The sequence below is a fragment of the Salmo salar genome, chromosome 18 (assembly GCF_965601325.2).
Source record: "Salmo salar chromosome 18, fSalSal1, whole genome shotgun sequence".
NCBI classification, from domain to species: Eukaryota; Metazoa; Chordata; class Actinopteri; order Salmoniformes; family Salmonidae; genus Salmo; species Salmo salar.
Genome location: NC_138308.1, coordinates 202,501 through 222,542, shown reverse-complemented (window position 1 = coordinate 222,542; position 20,042 = coordinate 202,501). Strand labels below are relative to the sequence as shown.

Sequence of the window (20,042 nt, the reverse complement as noted above, 5' to 3'; positions counted from 1 at the left end):
ACAGATCTGGGACTCTCTCTAAACCCCCACTGCTGTTATTCATCAGGTTAATAACAGATCTGGGACTCTCTCTAAACCCCACTGCTGTTATTCATCAGGTTAATAACAGATCTGGGACTCTCTCTAAACCCCCACTGCTGTTATTCATCAGGTTAATAACAGATCTGGGACTCTCTCTAAACCCCCACTGCTGTTATTCATCAGGTTAATAACAGATCTGGGACTCTCTCTAAACCCCACTGCTGTTATTCATCAGGTTAATAACAGATCTGGGACTCTCTCTAAACCCCCACTGCTGTTATTCATCAGGTTAATAACAGATCTGGGACTCTCTCTAAACCCCCACTGCTGTTATTCATCAGGTTAATAACAGATCTGGGACTCTCTCTAAACCCCCACTGCTGTTATTCATCAGGTTAATAACAGATCTGGGACTCTCTCTAAACCCCCACTGCTGTTATTCATCAGGTTAATAACAGATCTGGGACTCTCTCTAAACCCCCACTGCTGTTATTCATCAGGTTAATAACAGATCTGGGACTCTCTCTAAACCCCCACTGCTGTTATTCATCAGGTTAATAACAGATCTGGGACTCTCTCTAAACCCCCACTGCTGTTATTCATCAGGTTAATAACAGATCTGGGACTCTCTCTAAACCCCACTGCTGTTATTCATCAGGTTAATAACAGATCTGGGACTCTCTCTAAACCCCCACTGCTGTTATTCATCAGGTTAATAACAGATCTGGGACTCTCTCTAAACCCCCACTGCTGTTATTCATCAGGTTAATAACAGATCTGGGACTCTCTCTAAACCCCCACTGCTGTTATTCATCAGGTTAATAACAGATCTGGGACTCTCTCTAAACCCCCACTGCTGTTATTCATCAGGTTAATAACAGATCTGGGACTCTCTCTAAACCCCCACTGCTGTTATTCATCAGGTTAATAACAGATCTGGGACTCTCTCTAAACCCCCACTGCTGTTATTCATCAGGTTAATAACAGATCTGGGACTCTCTCTAAACCCCCACTGCTGTTATTCATCAGGTTAATAACAGATCTGGGACTCTCTCTAAACCCCCACTGCTGTTATTCATCAGGTTAATAACAGATCTGGGACTCTCTCTAAACCCCCACTGCTGTTATTCATCAGGTTAATAACAGATCTGGGACTCTCTCTAAACCCCCACTGCTGTTATTCATCAGGTTAATAACAGATCTGGGACTCTCTCTAAACCCCACTGCTGTTATTCATCAGGTTAATAACAGATCTGGGACTCTCTCTAAACCCCCACTGCTGTTATTCATCAGGTTAATAACAGATCTGGGACTCTCTCTAAACCCCCACTGCTGTTATTCATCAGGTTAATAACAGATCTGGGACTCTCTCTAAACCCCCACTGCTGTTATTCATCAGGTTAATAACAGATCTGGGACTCTCTCTAAACCCCCACTGCTGTTATTCATCAGGTTAATAACAGATCTGGGACTCTCTCTAAACCCCACTGCTGTTATTCATCAGGTTAATAACAGATCTGGGACTCTCTCTAAACCCCCACTGCTGTTATTCATCAGGTTAATAACAGATCTGGGACTCTCTCTAAACCCCACTGCTGTTATTCATCAGGTTAATAACAGATCTGGGACTCTCTCTAAACCCCCACTGCTGTTATTCATCAGGTTAATAACAGATCTGGGACTCTCTCTAAACCCCACTGCTGTTATTCATCAGGTTAATAACAGATCTGGGACTCTCTCTAAACCCCCACTGCTGTTATTCATCAGGTTAATAACAGATCTGGGACTCTCTCTAAACCCCACTGCTGTTATTCATCAGGTTAATAACAGATCTGGGACTCTCTCTAAACCCCCACTGCTGTTATTCATCAGGTTAATAACAGATCTGGGACTCTCTCTAAACCCCACTGCTGTTATTCATCAGGTTAATAACAGATCTGGGACTCTCTCTAAACCCCACTGCTGTTATTCATCAGGTTAATAACAGATCTGGGACTCTCTCTAAACCCCCACTGCTGTTATTCATCAGGTTAATAACAGATCTGGGACTCACGCTAGGTCTATGTCAGGTTAATAACAGATCTGGGACTCTCTCTAAACCCCACTGCTGTTATTCATCAGGTTAATAACAGATCTGGGACTCTCTCTAAACCCCACTGCTGTTATTCATCAGGTTAATAACAGATCTGGGACTCTCTCTAAACCCCACTGCTGTTATTCATCAGGTTAATAACAGATCTGGGACTCTCTCTAAACCCCCACTGCTGTTATTCATCAGGTTAATAACAGATCTGGGACTCTCTCTAAACCCCACTGCTGTTATTCATCAGGTTAATAACAGATCTGGGACTCTCTCTAAACCCCCACTGCTGTTATTCATCAGGTTAATAACAGATCTGGGACTCTCTCTAAACCCCACTGCTGTTATTCATCAGGTTAATAACAGATCTGGGACTCTAAACCCCACTGCTGTTATTCATCAGGTTAATAACAGATCTGGGACTCTCTCTAAACCCCACTGCTGTTATTCATCAGGTTAATAACAGATCTGGGACTCTCTCTAAACCCCCACTGCTGTTATTCATCAGGTTAATAACAGATCTGGGACTCTCTCTAAACCCCACTGCTGTTATTCATCAGGTTAATAACAGATCTGGGACTCTCTCTAAACCCCCACTGCTGTTATTCATCAGGTTAATAACAGATCTGGGACTCTCTCTAAACCCCACTGCTGTTATTCATCAGGTTAATAACAGATCTGGGACTCTCTCTAAACCCCCACTGCTGTTATTCATCAGGTTAATAACAGATCTGGGACTCTCTCTAAACCCCACTGCTGTTATTCATCAGGTTAATAACAGATCTGGGACTCTCTCTAAACCCCCACTGCTGTTATTCATCAGGTTAATAACAGATCTGGGACTCTCTCTAAACCCCCACTGCTGTTATTCATCAGGTTAATAACAGATCTGGGACTCTCTCTAAACCCCACTGCTGTTATTCATCAGGTTAATAACAGATCTGGGACTCTCTCTAAACCCCCACTGCTGTTATTCATCAGGTTAATAACAGATCTGGGACTCTCTCTAAACCCCACTGCTGTTATTCATCAGGTTAATAACAGATCTGGGACTCTCTCTAAACCCCCACTGCTGTTATTCATCAGGTTAATAACAGATCTGGGACTCTCTCTAAACCCCCACTGCTGTTATTCATCAGGTTAATAACAGATCTGGGACTCTCTCTAAACCCCACTGCTGTTATTCATCAGGTTAATAACAGATCTGGGACTCTCTCTAAACCCCCACTGCTGTTATTCATCAGGTTAATAACAGATCTGGGACTCTCTCTAAACCCCCACTGCTGTTATTCATCAGGTTAATAACAGATCTGGGACTCTCTCTAAACCCCCACTGCTGTTATTCATCAGGTTAATAACAGATCTGGGACTCTCTCTAAACCCCCACTGCTGTTATTCATCAGGTTAATAACAGATCTGGGACTCTCTCTAAACCCCCACTGCTGTTATTCATCAGGTTAATAACAGATCTGGGACTCTCTCTAAACCCCCACTGCTGTTATTCATCAGGTTAATAACAGATCTGGGACTCTCTCTAAACCCCACTGCTGTTATTCATCAGGTTAATAACAGATCTGGGACTCTCTCTAAACCCCCACTGCTGTTATTCATCAGGTTAATAACAGATCTGGGACTCTCTCTAAACCCCCACTGCTGTTATTCATCAGGTTAATAACAGATCTGGGACTCTCTCTAAACCCCCACTGCTGTTATTCATCAGGTTAATAACAGATCTGGGACTCTCTCTAAACCCCCACTGCTGTTATTCATCAGGTTAATAACAGATCTGGGACTCTCTCTAAACCCCCACTGCTGTTATTCATCAGGTTAATAACAGATCTGGGACTCTCTCTAAACCCCCACTGCTGTTATTCATCAGGTTAATAACAGATCTGGGACTCTCTCTAAACCCCCACTGCTGTTATTCATCAGGTTAATAACAGATCTGGGACTCTCTCTAAACCCCCACTGCTGTTATTCATCAGGTTAATAACAGATCTGGGACTCTCTCTAAACCCCCACTGCTGTTATTCATCAGGTTAATAACAGATCTGGGACTCTCTCTAAACCCCCACTGCTGTTATTCATCAGGTTAATAACAGATCTGGGACTCTCTCTAAACCCCACTGCTGTTATTCATCAGGTTAATAACAGATCTGGGACTCTCTCTAAACCCCCACTGCTGTTATTCATCAGGTTAATAACAGATCTGGGACTCTCTCTAAACCCCCACTGCTGTTATTCATCAGGTTAATAACAGATCTGGGACTCTCTCTAAACCCCCACTGCTGTTATTCATCAGGTTAATAACAGATCTGGGACTCTCTCTAAACCCCCACTGCTGTTATTCATCAGGTTAATAACAGATCTGGGACTCTCTCTAAACCCCACTGCTGTTATTCATCAGGTTAATAACAGATCTGGGACTCTCTCTAAACCCCACTGCTGTTATTCATCAGGTTAATAACAGATCTGGGACTCTCTCTAAACCCCACTGCTGTTATTCATCAGGTTAATAACAGATCTGGGACTCACGCTAGGTCTATGTCAGGTTAACAACAGATCTGGGACTCACGCTAGGTCTATGTCAGGTTAACGACAGATCTGGGGACTCACGCTAGGTCTATGTCAGGTTAACAACAGATCTGGGACTCACGCTAGGTCTATGTCAGGTTAATAACAGATCTGGGACTCACGCTAGGTCTATGTCAGGTTAATAACAGATCTGGGACTCACGCTAGGTCTATGTCAGGTTAATAACAGATCTGGGACTCACGCTAGGTCTATGTCAGGTTAATAACAGATCTGGGACTCACGCTAGGTCTATGTCAGGTTAACGACAGATCTGGGGACTCACACTAGGTCTATGTCAGGTTAATAACAGATCTGGGACTCACGCTAGGTCTATGTCAGGTTAACGACAGATCTGGGGACTCACGCTAGGTCTATGTCAGGTTAATAACAGATCTGGGGACTCACGCTAGGTCTATGTCAGGTTAATAACAGATCTGGGGACTCACGCTAGGTCTATGTCAGGTTAGGTTAACTTAGTCGGCTCTGGGATTTGAACAAGCGACCTTTCCGCTCTAGGCTATCTGCCGCCCCTTTTTATTATCAGCAGAAAACCATGACGTGTTGTTTGTAGAAATAGAGAGAGAGAGAGAAGCCAAGAATAACATGAGAACGTTTTAATAGTATGACTGGTGATGTCATCTACCCCCTGGTTGACACATGGGAGAGAGAGACAGAGACAGACAGAGGGACAGAGACAGAGAGAGACAGAGAGACAGAGAGACAGAGAGAGAGAGAGAGAGAGAGACAGAGAGAGAGAGAGACAGAGAGAGAGCGAGGTCTCTAAACTAGACAAGCAGAAATACTTCTCAGCTGTCTTGTCTGAGCATGTCGGCTTAAACATCTAACGGAGAAGATACATAAATAACAAGCAGTAATGTTAATTATGGCTTTATAATTAAACCATAAAATGACATGATCATGGCAGTGTTTTAACAACCAGACAGACAGAGAGAGAGACATCACTAAAGCCCTTTAATCTGACTCAGTTCCATTACATTACATATGAGAGTCATTAGAGGAAGGTGTTTTCTGTCCCGGGACGTTTTGATGAGAAACTGGGTTTGAACATTATAACACATGGCTTCAGGTACAGGGTGTACGGGGTTATGCGTCATAAACAACAGGTCTGGATTATGACCAGTGAAATGTTTACTGACCGGTCCTTGTCAACAATACAGAGAGATAGAAAAATAGTCTACACCTGTAGTTTACTAAATGAGAGTTGTGTTCCAGTAATTCACTGCTAGTTAGCTACAGTTTGACCAGTCAAACAGCTAGTTAGTTAACTTGTGTGTTTCTGACAGACAGAACAGTTTGACAACTGGCTAACGCCCTGGTAGTGTTCCTGGTTTGGTTAGCACGTCGTTAGCTACCGGGCTAGCACTGCTAGTTAGCTACAGTCCGACCAGTCACACAGCTAGTTAGCTACCGGGCTAGCACTGCTAACTAGCTACAGTCCGACCAGTCACACAGCTTGTTAGCTACCGGGCTAGCACTGCCTACTAGCTAGCTACAGTCAGACCAGTCACACAGCTAGTTAGCTACCGGGCTAGCACTGCTAACTAGTTAGTTACAGTCCGACCAGTCACACAGCTAGTTAGCTACCGGGCTAGCACTGCTAACTAGCTAGTTACAGTCCGACCAGTCACACAGCTAGTTAGCTACCGGGCTAGCACTGCTAACTAGCTACAGTCCGACCAGTCACACAGCTAGTTAGCTACCAGGCTAGCACTGCTAACTAGCTAGCTACAGCCCGACCAGTCACACAGCTAGTTAGCTACCGGGCTAGCACTGCTAACTAGCTACAGTCCGACCAGTCACACAGCTAGTTAGCTACCGGGCTAGCACTGCTAACTAACTAGCTACAGTCCGACCAGTCACACAGCCACACAGCCAGTTAACTACCGGGCTAGCACTGCTAACTAACTAGCTACAGTCCGACCAGTCACACAGCTAGTTAGCTACCGGGCTAGCACTGCTAACTAACTAGCTACAGTCCGACCAGTCACACAGCTAGTTAGCTACCGGGCTAGCACTACTAACTAGCTACAGTCCGACCAGTCACACAGCTAGTTAGCTACCGGGCTAACACTACTAACTAGCTACAGTCAGACCAGTCAAACAGCTAGTTAGCTACCGGGCTAGCACTACTAACTAGCTACAGTCAGACCAGTCAAACAGCTAGTTAGTTACAGTCCGACCAGTCACACAGCCAGTTAGCTACCGGGCTAGCACTGCTAACTAACTAGCTACAGTCAGACCAGTCACACAGCTAGTTAGCTACAGTCCGACCAGTCACACTGCTAGCTAGCTACAGTCCGACCAGTCACACAGCTAGTTAGCTAACTACCTATCGTTTACCCGTCAAGAATAATGGTCCGGAAGGTAAATATAATGGTTGTTGTTGTTGTCTTACTTTGAAGTCGTTTCCAGAGAGGTCTACCCCCCGGATAAAAGGAAGGACTCCGGTGGCAGCCATTTGTGCTTCGGGAAACCGTCAGGTCGGTCGGTCGGTGTCCGGTTTGTGTCGGTGTCCGGTTTATGTCGGTGTCCGGTTTGTGTCGGTGTTTGGGTTATCAGGGCGGAGCGGATGGTGCTCACTAGTTACCACAGCCACAAAGCAGTCATCAACCTCGTTTATATCTACAATTTATCTGATTAAAATGTGTTTTTTTTTTTTTAAACCTTACCCATACAGGGAATCTTACGCTTAACCTTATATTAAATGCATATTTTTGTATTTTTTTTTTTTTTCATACATTTTTACGATATAGCCAAATATGTAGCGGTGGTAAGTTGACTTTGTGGGTGTGAAGGACTGGGGGGAAATCCTGCTTTTGTCAAATGAACATAAGATTTGACTTTTCGTAGCAGACTAGGATAATTAAGTTAATAAGGATAAAAAGGCGTTAGCCAAAATTCCTAAACATTTGACAGAACAACAGCTGTCGGGACCCGGAAACACCCTTGCGGTCTGGGGGAACCGGAACAGGAAGTCGCCGACTCAGGAGACAGCTGCCATAGAAACTTCACTATAACTCTCTGAAGTCAAATCAATCAACATTAAAATGATCCATAATCAAAGATATATTCTAGTTTCGCCCAATTCCTCTTCTGCTATGATCGAACCAATATTTCCATTTAATTTAATATCATCAAGTCCTTCCTACTGTAACTTAGTAAATATTAAATCAACATTATATGGGAGAGATTTTAGAGGCACTTGTCAGAACTGTCAGACAGAATACAGGACAACAGATTGCTGCGATCAGTGATTTCTTAAAATATAAACATTCATAAATAACAGTATTAATCTTCTCTTTCTCCTCCTAGCTGGTATTTTGGATTTATAATTCTGTTCTTTAGTCCAATGTTACATATTGGGGAAAAAAACGCCATTCAAATTCATTCATTTATTTCTCTGTAAAATATCGATTAATTCACTCATTCTCCATGTCATTTTAAATGTAGTCCCAAATGAACCCAGTCCCCGTCCCCGTCCTGTCCCAAATGAACCCAATCCCTCTCATGTCCCAAATTAACCCAGTCCCTCTCTTCTCCTGTCCCAAATGAACCCTGGTTTAACACCTCTCTAAGCTGACCTCTGTCAGGGAACAATTTCACACTGGAGGGGGTCAGAGCATCTCCATGGCAGCAGTGGGATCAGGGGTTAAAGGTCAGCGTTGAGGGCAGGTGACACGTGTGTGTCCGGGCAGGTGACAGATTCCACAGGTACGGGGTTTCCTAGCGACGGGGGGTTTGGTGGTGGGGGGGGCTAGTCCTCCCCCAGTCTCCCTCCCCCTCTTCCCCCAGTCTCCCCCTCTTCCTCCAGAACCTGGTAGAGACACAGACAGAGGAAATGGGGGGGTGGGGTGTGTTACAGCGTGTGTTACAGTGTGTGTGTGTTACAGTGTGTGTTACAGTGTGTGTTACAGTGTGTGTGTGTGTACAGTGTGTGTGTGTTACAGTGTGTGTTACAGTGTGTGTTACAGTGTGTGTTACAGTGTGTGTTACAGTGTGTGTTACAGTGTGTGTTACAGTGTGTGTTACAGTGTGTGTGTGTTACAGTGTGTGTTACAGTGTGTGTTACAGTGTGTGTTACAGTGTGTGTTACAGTGTGTGTGTGTTACAGTGTGTGTGTGTTACAGTGTGTGTTACAGTGTGTGTTACAGTGTGTGTTACAGTGTGTGTGTGTTACAGTGTGTGTGTGTTACAGTGTGTGTTACAGTGTGTGTGTGTTACAGTGTGTGTGTGTTACAGTGTGTGTTACAGTGTGTGTGTGTTACAGTGTGTGTGTGTTACAGTGTGTGTTACAGTGTGTGTGTGTTACAGTGTGTGTGTGTTACAGTGTGTGTTACAGTGTGTGTGTGTTACAGTGTGTGTGTGTTACAGCGTGTGTTACAGTGTGTGTGTGTTACAGTGTGTGTGTGTTACAGCATGTGTTACAGTGTGTGTGTGTTACAGTGTGTGTTACAGTGTGTGTGTGTTACAGTGTGTGTGTGTTACAGTGTGTGTTACAGTGTGTGTGTGTTACAGCGTGTGTGTGTTACAGCGTGTGTGTGTTACAGTGTGTGTTAGTGTGTGTGTGTTACAGTGTGTGTGTGTTACAGTGTGTGTGTGTTACAGTGTGTGTGTGTTACAGTGTGTGTGTGTTACAGTGTCTGTGTGTGTGTTACAGTGTGTGTTACAGTGTGTGTGTGTTACAGTGTGTGTGTGTTACAGTGTGTGTTACAGCGTGTGTGTGTGTGTGTGTGTGTTACAGCGTGTGTTTCAGTGTGTGTGTGTGTGTGTGTGTGTGTGTGTGTGTGTCTGTGTGTGTGTGTGTTACAGCGTGTGTGTGTGTGTGTGTGTGTCTGTGTGTGTGTGTGTGTGTTACAGCGTGTGTGTGTGTGTGTGTGTGTGTCTGTGTGTGTGTGTTACAGCGTGTGTTACAGCGTGTGTGTGTGTGTGTTTCAGTGTGTGTGTCTGTGTGTGTCTGTGTGTGTGTGTTACAGCGTGTGTGTGTGTGTGTGTGTGTGCGTGTGTGTGTGTGTGTGTGTGTTACAGCGTGTGTGTCGTTACCCGGCGGTGGGATGTTCTCGTCAGCCCAGAGGAAGAATCCACACTGTTGATCTCTGAGTTTCCCACAAGTGTAGAAAACTCTTCCTTTATTATGTCCTTCCTTCTGCACCGTCCTCTGAACCGCTGGCTCACAGCAGTTACACACCACCTCCTCCCTCCCTCCTCCCCCCACCCCAACGGAGGACCCGGGGGGCTGCTGTGGCCCGCTGGGTGGCGCCCCCTGGGGGCCCGGAGGGTAAATGTTAATGTCGGGCTGGTCGGACCACAGGAAGAAGATACAGCCTCCAGAGGAACACTTGTAGAACCGTCTACCCCGGTTCGGTCCGTCTTTCGTCACCGTGAGGAGGACCGCCTCCGACCCGCAGTTACACACGGTGATGTCGCCACCTCTGGGGTCAGGGCGAGGTCTAGGCTGATTGGTTGCGGTGTCTCCTCTTCCTCCTCCTCTTCCTCCCCCAGCTCCTCCTCCTCTTCCTCCCCCAGCAGCTCCTCCTCCTCCTCTTCCTCCCCCAGCTGCTCCTCCTCCTCCTCCTCTTCCTCCCCCAGCTCCTCCTCCTCTTCCTCCTCCAGCTCCTCCTCCTCCTCTTCCTCCCCCAGCTCCTCCTCCTCCTCTTCCTCCCCCAGCTCCTCCTCCTATTCCTCCCCCAGCTGCTCCTCCTCCTCCTCCTCTTCCTCCCCCAGCACCTCCTCTTCCTCCCGCCACCCCTCCTCCTCCTCCACCAACTCTGAGGTATTTGAGGTTTAGCACCTCCCTCAGCGTCTCGTCACACCCTCCGATGCAGCCGACAAACTCCAGCGGCATCATGGGAGGAAGGCTGCCTCGTCGAAACTTCAACTTTAACCTGTAGAGAAGAAGAGCCGGGAGGATATATCAGTAGTCCCAGTCCATTGGTGGATTTATAGTGTATTATAATAGAGGATATATCAGTAGTCCCAGTCCATTGGTGGATTTATAGTGTATTATAATAGAGGATATATCAGTAGTCCCAGTCCATTGGTGGATTTATAGTGTATTATAATAGAGGATATATCAGTAGTCCCAGTCCATTGGTGGATTTATAGTGTATTATAATAGAGGATATATCAGTAGTCCCAGTCCATTGGTGGATTTATAGTGTATTATAATAGAGGATATATCAGTAGTCCCAGTCCATTGGTGGATTTATAGTGTATTATAATAGAGGATATATCAGTAGTCCCAGTCCATTGGTGGATTTATAGTGTATTATAATAGAGGATATATCAGTAGTCCCAGTCCATTGGTGGATTTATAGTGTATTATAATAGAGGATATATCAGTAGTCCCAGTCCATTGGTGGATTTATAGTGTATTATAATAGAGGATATATCAGTAGTCCCAGTCCATTGGTGGATTTATAGTGTATTATAATAGAGGATATATCAGTAGTCCCAGTCCATTGGTGGATTTATAGTGTATTATAATAGAGGATATATCAGTAGTCCCAGTCCATTGGTGGATTTATAGTGTATTATAATAGAGGATATATCAGTAGTCCCAGTCCATTGGTGGATTTATAGTGTATTATAATAGAGGATATATCAGTAGTCCCAGTCCATTGGTGGATTTATAGTGTATTATAATAGAGGATATATCAGTAGTCCCAGTCCATTGGTGGATTTATAGTGTATTATAATAGAGGATATATCAGTAGTCCCAGTCCATTGGTGGATTTATAGTGTATTATAATAGAGGATATATCAGTAGTCCCAGTCCATTGGTGGATTTATAGTGTATTATAATAGAGGATATATCAGTAGTCCCAGTCCATTGGTGGATTTATAGTGTATTATAATAGAGGATATATCAGTAGTCCCAGTCCATTGGTGGATTTATAGTGTATTATAATAGAGGATATATCAGTAGTCCCAGTCCATTGGTGGATTTATAGTGTATTATAATAGAGGATATATCAGTAGTCCCAGTCCATTGGTGGATTTATAGTGTATTATAATAGAGGATATATCAGTAGTCCCAGTCCATTGGTGGATTTATAGTGTATTATAATAGAGGATATATCAGTAGTCCCAGTCCATTGGTGGATTTATAGTGTATTATAATAGAGGATATATCAGTAGTCCCAGTCCATTGGTGGATTTATAGTGTATTATAATAGAGGATATATCAGTAGTCCCAGTCCATTGGTGGATTTATAGTGTATTATAATAGAGGATATATCAGTAGTCCCAGTCCATTGGTGGATTTATAGTGTATTATAATAGAGGATATATCAGTAGTCCCAGTCCATTGGTGGATTTATAGTGTATTATAATAGAGGATATATCAGTAGTCCCAGTCCATTGGTGGATTTATAGTGTATTATAATAGAGGATATATCAGTAGTCCCAGTCCATTGGTGGATTTATAGTGTATTATAATAGAGGATATATCAGTAGTCCCAGTCCATTGGTGGATTTATAGTGTATTATAATAGAGGATATATCAGTAGTCCCAGTCCATTGGTGGATTTATAGTGTATTATAATAGAGGATATATCAGTAGTCCCAGTCCATTGGTGGATTTATAGTGTATTATAATAGAGGATATATCAGTAGTCCCAGTCCATTGGTGGATTTATAGTGTATTATAATAGAGGATATATCAGTAGTCCCAGTCCATTGGTGGATTTATAGTGTATTATAATAGAGGATATATCAGTAGTCCCAGTCCATTGGTGGATTTATAGTGTATTATAATAGAGGATATATCAGTAGTCCCAGTCCATTGGTGGATTTATAGTGTATTATAATAGAGGATATATCAGTAGTCCCAGTCCATTGGTGGATTTATAGTGTATTATAATAGAGGATATATCAGTAGTCCCAGTCCATTGGTGGATTTATAGTGTATTATAATAGAGGATATATCAGTAGTCCCAGTCCATTGGTGGATTTATAGTGTATTATAATAGAGGATATATCAGTAGTCCCAGTCCATTGGTGGATTTATAGTGTATTATAATAGAGGATATATCAGTAGTCCCAGTCCATTGGTGGATTTATAGTGTATTATAATAGAGGATATATCAGTAGTCCCAGTCCATTGGTGGATTTATAGTGTATTATAATAGAGGATATATCAGTAGTCCCAGTCCATTGGTGGATTTATAGTGTATTATAATAGAGGATATATCAGTAGTCCCAGTCCATTGGTGGATTTATAGTGTATTATAATAGAGGATATATCAGTAGTCCCAGTCCATTGGTGGATTTATAGTGTATTATAATAGAGGATATATCAGTAGTCCCAGTCCATTGGTGGATTTATAGTGTATTATAATAGAGGATATATCAGTAGTCCCAGTCCATTGGTGGATTTATAGTGTATTATAATAGAGGATATATCAGTAGTCCCAGTCCATTGGTGGATTTATAGTGTATTATAATAGAGGATATATCAGTAGTCCCAGTCCATTGGTGGATTTATAGTGTATTATAATAGAGGATATATCAGTAGTCCCAGTCCATTGGTGGATTTATAGTGTATTATAATAGAGGATATATCAGTAGTCCCAGTCCATTGGTGGATTTATAGTGTATTATAATAGAGGATATATCAGTAGTCCCAGTCCATTGGTGGATTTATAGTGTATTATAATAGAGGATATATCAGTAGTCCCAGTCCATTGGTGGATTTATAGTGTATTATAATAGAGGATATATCAGTAGTCCCAGTCCATTGGTGGATTTATAGTGTATTATAATAGAGGATATATCAGTAGTCCCAGTCCATTGGTGGATTTATAGTGTATTATAATAGAGGATATATCAGTAGTCCCAGTCCATTGGTGGATTTATAGTGTATTATAATAGAGGATATATCAGTAGTCCCAGTCCATTGGTGGATTTATAGTGTATTATAATAGAGGATATATCAGTAGTCCCAGTCCATTGGTGGATTTATAGTGTATTATAATAGAGGATATATCAGTAGTCCCAGTCCATTGGTGGATTTATAGTGTATTATAATAGAGGATATATCAGTAGTCCCAGTCCATTGGTGGATTTATAGTGTATTATAATAGAGGATATATCAGTAGTCCCAGTCCATTGGTGGATTTATAGTGTATTATAATAGAGGATATATCAGTAGTCCCAGTCCATTGGTGGATTTATAGTGTATTATAATAGAGGATATATCAGTAGTCCCAGTCCATTGGTGGATTTATAGTGTATTATAATAGAGGATATATCAGTAGTCCCAGTCCATTGGTGGATTTATAGTGTATTATAATAGAGGATATATCAGTAGTCCCAGTCCATTGGTGGATTTATAGTGTATTATAATAGAGGATATATCAGTAGTCCCAGTCCATTGGTGGATTTATAGTGTATTATAATAGAGGATATATCAGTAGTCCCAGTCCATTGGTGGATTTATAGTGTATTATAATAGAGGATATATCAGTAGTCCCAGTCCATTGGTGGATTTATAGTGTATTATAATAGAGGATATATCAGTAGTCCCAGTCCATTGGTGGATTTATAGTGTATTATAATAGAGGATATATCAGTAGTCCCAGTCCATTGGTGGATTTATAGTGTATTATAATAGAGGATATATCAGTAGTCCCAGTCCATTGGTGGATTTATAGTGTATTATAATAGAGGATATATCAGTAGTCCCAGTCCATTGGTGGATTTATAGTGTATTATAATAGAGGATATATCAGTAGTCCCAGTCCATTGGTGGATTTATAGTGTATTATAATAGAGGATATATCAGTAGTCCCAGTCCATTGGTGGATTTATAGTGTATTATAATAGAGGATATATCAGTAGTCCCAGTCCATTGGTGGATTTATAGTGTATTATAATAGAGGATATATCAGTAGTCCCAGTCCATTGGTGGATTTATAGTGTATTATAATAGAGGATATATCAGTAGTCCCAGTCCATTGGTGGATTTATAGTGTATTATAATAGAGGATATATCTCCCAGCTCAGCTCATCAGGACTCTTTGATGTGGCTGGTTTATACCTGTCTGTCTCCACTACCATCAGGGCAGACAGACAGGTATAACAGACAGACAGGTATAACAGACAGACAGACAGACAGACAGACAGACAGACAGGTATAACAGACAGACAGACAGACAGAAAGACAAGCATAACAGACAGACAGACAGGTATAACAGGCAGACAGACAGACAGACAGACAGACAGGTATAACAGACAGACAGACAGACAGACAGACAGACAGACAGACAGACAGACAGACAGTATAACAGACAGACAGACAGACAGACAGACAGACAGACAGACAGACAGACAGACAGACAGGTATAACAGACAGACAGACAGACAGACAGACAGACAGACAGACAGACAGACAGACAGACAGACAGACAGACAGACAGACAGACAGACAGACAGACAGGTACCTACATGTGAACGGGGCGTGGCTGACAGGTGGGACAGACAGACTCGTCTCTGTTGACCTCTAACACCGTGTCAGGAAACCACACGGAACACTTGCATTCTGGGTAACCAACGCAGGACAGGTACTTCCTGTTAGAGAGGAAGGAAGGGAAGATATTGACTAGCAGAGAAGCAGACTAAGATTGTATACCCTCCAAGACTTTGTGTAAAATGTTGTGAAAGTGATAAAAAATGTCAGTATGGAAAATAACTAACCTTCCTTCCTTCACAACAACAGAACCAACCTTCCTTCACAACAACAGAACTAACCTTCCTTCACAACAACAGAACTAACCTTCTTCCTTCACAACAACAGAACTAACCTTCCTTCACAACAACAGAACTAACCTTCCTTCCTTCACAACAACAGAACTAACCTTCCTTCACAACAACAGAACTAACCTTCCTTCACAACAACAGAACTAACCTTCCTTCCTTCACAACAACAGAACTAACCTTCCTTCCTTCACAACAACAGAACTAACCTTCCTTCCTTCACAACAACAGAACTAACCTTCCTTCCTTCACAACAACAGAACTAACCTTCCTTCACAACAACAGAACTAACCTTCCTTCACAACAACAGAACTAACCTTCCTTCACAACAACAGAACTAACCTTCCTTCACAACAACAGAACCAACCTTCTTCCTTCACAACAACAGAACTAACCTTCCTTCACAACAACAGAACCAACCTTCCTTCCTTCACAACAACAGAACTAACCTTCCTTCACAACAACAGAACTAACCTTCCTTCACAACAACAGAACTAACCTTCATTCCTTCACAACAACAGAACTAACCTTCCTTCACAACAACAGAACTAACCTTCCTTCACAACAACAGAACTAACCTTCCTTCCTTCACAACAACAGAACTAACCTTCCTTCACAACAACAGAACTAACCTTCCTTCCTTCACAACAACAGAACTAACCTTCCTTCCTTCACAACAACAGAACTAACCTTCCTTCACAACAACAGAACTAACCTTCCTTCACAACAACAGAACTAACCTTCCTTCACAACAACAGAACCAACCTTCCTTCACAACAACAGAACTAACCTTCCTTCCTTCACAACAACAGAACTAACCTTCCTTCACAACAACAGAACTAACCTTCCTTCCTTCACAACAACAGAACTAACCTTCCTTCACAACAACAGAACTAACCTTCCTTCACAACAACAGAACTAACCTTCCTTCACAACAACAGAACCAACCTTCCTTCACAACAACAGAACTAACCTTCCTTCACAACAACAGAACTAACCTTCCTTCCTTCACAACAACAGAACTAACCCTTCCTTCACAACAACAGAACTAACCTTCCTTCACAACAACAGAACTAACCTTCCTTCACAACAACAGAACTAACCTTCCTTCACAACAACAGAACTAACCTTCCTTCACAACAACAGAACTAACCTTCCTTCACAACAACAGAACTAACCTTCCTTCACAACAACAGAACCAACCTTCCTTCACAACAACAGAACCAACCTTCCTTCACAACAACAGAACTAACCTTCCTTCACAACAACAGAACCAACCTTCCTTCACAACAACAGAACTAACCTTCCTTCACAACAACAGAACCAACCTTCCTTCACAACAACAGAACTAACCTTCCTTCACAACAACAGAACCAACCTTCCTTCACAACAACAGAACTAACCTTCCTTCACAACAACAGAACTAACCTTCCTTCACAACAACAGAACTAACCTTCCTTCACAACAACAGAACTAACCTTCCTTCACAACAACAGAACTAACCTTCCTTCACAACAACAGAACTAACCTTCCTTCACAACAACAGAACTAACCTTCCTTCCTTCACAACAACAGAACTAACCTTCCTTCACAACAACAGAACTAACCTTCCTTCCTTCACAACAACAGAACTAACCTTCCTTCCTTCACAACAACAGAACTAACCTCCTCCTTCACAACAACAGAACTAACCTTCCTTCACAACAACAGAACTAACCTTCCTTCACAACAACAGAACTAACCTTCCTTCACAACAACAGAACTAACCTTCCTTCACAACAACAGAACTAACCTTCCTTCCTTCACAACAACAGAACTAACCTTCCTTCACAACAACAGAACTAACCTTCCTTCACAACAACAGAACTCAACCTTCCTTCACAACAACAGAACTAACCTTCCTTCACAACAACAGAACTAACCTTCCTTCACAACAACAGAACTAACCTTCCTTCACAACAACAGAACTAACCTTCCTTCCTTCACAACAACAGAACTAACCTTCCTTCACAACAACAGAACTAACCTTCCTTCACAACAACAGAACTAACCTTCCTTCACAACAACAGAACCAACCTTCCTTCACAACAACAGAACTAACCTTCCTTCCTTCACAACAACAGAACTAACCTTCCTTCCTTCACAACAACAGAACTAACCTTCCTTCCTTCACAACAACAGAACTAACCTTCCTTCACAACAACAGAACTAACCTTCCTTCACAACAACAGAACTAACCTTCCTTCCTTCACAACAACAGAACTAACCTTCCTTCACAACAACAGAACCAACCTTCCTTCCTTCACAACAACAGAACTAACCTTCCTTCACAACAACAGAACTAACCTTCCTTCACAACAACAGAACTAACCTTCCTTCACAACAACAGAACTAACCTTCCTTCACAACAACAGAACTAACCTTCCTTCACAACAACAGAACTAACCTTCATTCCTTCACAACAACAGAACTAACCTTCCTTCACAACAACAGAACTAACCTTCCTTCACAACAACAGAACTAACCTTCATTCCTTCACAACAACAGAACTAACCTTCCTTCACAACAACAGAACTAACCTTCCTTCCTTCACAACAACAGAACTAACCTTCCTTCACAACAACAGAACTAACCTTCCTTCACAACAACAGAACTAACCTTCCTTCACAACAACAGAACTAACCTTCCTTCACAACAACAGAACTAACCTTCCTTCACAACAACAGAACTAACCTTCCTTCACAACAACAGAACTAACCTTCCTTCCTTCACAACAACAGAACTAACCTTCCTTCACAACAACAGAACTAACCTTCCTTCCTTCACAACAACAGAACTAACCTTCCTTCACAACAACAGAACTAACCTTCCTTCACAACAACAGAACTAACCTTCCTTCACAACAACAGAACTAACCTTCCTTCACAACAACAGAACTAACCTTCCTTCACAACAACAGAACCAACCTTCCTTCACAACAACAGAACTAACCTTCCTTCCTTCACAACAACAGAACTAACCTTCCTTCACAACAACAGAACTAACCTTCCTTCACAACAACAGAACCAACCTTCCTTCCTTCACAACAACAGAACTAACCTTCCTTCACAACAACAGAACCAACCTTCCTTCCTTCACAACAACAGAACTAACCTTCCTTCACAACAACAGAACTAACCTTCCTTCACAACAACAGAACTAACCTTCCTTCACAACAACAGAACTAACCTTCCTTCACAACAACAGAACTAACCTTCATTCCTTCACAACAACAGAACTAACCTTCCTTCACAACAACAGAACTAACCTTCATTCCTTCACAACAACAGAACTAACCTTCATTCCTTCACAACAACAGAACTAACCTTCCTTCACAACAACAGAACTAACCTTCCTTCCTTCACAACAACAGAACTAACCTTCCTTCCTTCACAACAACAGAACTAACCTTCCTTCACAACAACAGAACTAACCTTCCTTCACAACAACAGAACTAACCTTCCTTCACAACAACAGAACCAACCTTCCTTCACAACAACAGAACTAACCTTCCTTCCTTCACAACAACAGAACTAACCTTCCTTCACAACAACAGAACTAACCTTCCTTCCTTCACAACAACAGAACTAACCTTCCTTCACAACAACAGAACTAACCTTCCTTCACAACAACAGAACTAACCTTCCTTCACAACAACAGAACCAACCTTCCTTCACAACAACAGAACCAACCTTCCTTCACAACAACAGAACTAACCTTCCTTCACAACAACAGAACCAACCCTTCCTTCACAACAACAGAACTAACCTTCCTTCACAACAACAGAACTAACCTTCCTTCACAACAACAGAACTAACCTTCCTTCACAACAACAGAACTAACCTTCCTTCACAACAACAGAACCAACCTTCCTTCACAACAACAGAACCAACCTTCCTTCACAACAACAGAACCAACCTTCCTTCACAACAACAGAACTAACCTTCCTTCACAACAACAGAACCAACCTTCCTTCACAACAACAGAACCAACCTTCCTTCACAACAACAGAACTAACCTTCCTTCACAACAACAGAACCAACCCTTCCTTCACAACAACAGAACTAACCTTCCTTCACAACAACAGAACCAACCTTCCTTCACAACAACAGAACCAACCTTCCTTCACAACAACAGAACTAACCTTCCTTCACAACAACAGAACCAACCCTTCCTTCACAACAACAGAACTAACCTTCCTTCACAACAACAGAACTAACCTTCCTTCACAACAACAGAACTAACCTTCCTTCACAACAACAGAACTAACCTTCCTTCACAACAACAGAACCAACCTTCCTTCACAACAACAGAACCAACCTTCCTTCACAACAACAGAACCAACCTTCCTTCACAACAACAGAACCAACCTTCCTTCACAACAACAGAACTAACCTTCCTTCCCACAACAACAGAACTAACCTTCCTTCACAACAACAGAACCAACCCTTCCTTCACAACAACAGAACTAACCTTCCTTCACAACAACAGAACTAACCTTCCTTCACAACAACAGAACTAACCTTCCTTCACAACAACAGAACCAACCTTC

General features: G+C 42.3%; 3 protein-coding genes and 1 long non-coding RNA gene across 6 annotated transcripts in view; 1 reads left to right on the top strand and 3 right to left on the bottom strand.

The window, feature by feature from the left end:
* flii (FLII actin remodeling protein) overlaps positions 1-7,400 on the bottom strand; it is a 114,505-nt gene extending 107,105 nt beyond the window's left edge. The window contains 1 exon segment of the mRNA XM_082964630.1: positions 7,092-7,400. Coding sequence (XP_082820756.1) covers positions 7,092-7,154 — 63 coding nt within the window. The 5' untranslated portion in view covers positions 7,155-7,400.
* A 673-nt stretch (positions 7,401-8,073) lies between these two features.
* Positions 8,074-20,042, bottom strand: part of top3a (DNA topoisomerase III alpha) — a 53,489-nt gene continuing 41,520 nt past the window's right edge. The window contains exons 17-19 of the mRNA XM_082964633.1: positions 15,143-15,265; positions 9,737-10,578; positions 8,074-8,510 (exon numbers count right to left, since the gene is read on the bottom strand). Of these exons, the coding sequence (XP_082820759.1) occupies positions 8,353-8,510; positions 9,737-10,578; positions 15,143-15,265 (1,123 nt within the window). The 3' untranslated portion in view covers positions 8,074-8,352. The remainder of the gene's footprint in view (positions 8,511-9,736; positions 10,579-15,142; positions 15,266-20,042) is intronic.
* Positions 15,009-20,042, top strand: part of smcr8a (Smith-Magenis syndrome chromosome region, candidate 8a) — a 72,286-nt gene continuing 67,252 nt past the window's right edge. The window contains exon 1 of the mRNA XM_082964631.1: positions 15,009-15,037. The gene's annotated coding sequence lies outside the window, so the exon portion shown is untranslated. The remainder of the gene's footprint in view (positions 15,038-20,042) is intronic.
* On the bottom strand, positions 15,479-19,892 carry LOC145861715 (uncharacterized). Of its 3 annotated transcripts, none has more exons than XR_014381321.1 (5): positions 19,761-19,892; positions 17,374-19,638; positions 17,169-17,297; positions 16,192-17,058; positions 15,823-15,871 (listed from the first exon to the last, which is right to left on the bottom strand). It is a non-coding gene; the product is annotated as an uncharacterized LOC145861715 (long non-coding RNA). The 3 variants fall into 3 exon arrangements; XR_014381320.1 differs by having other exon boundaries at positions 15,826-15,871; positions 16,167-17,058; XR_014381319.1 differs by having other exon boundaries at positions 15,479-17,058.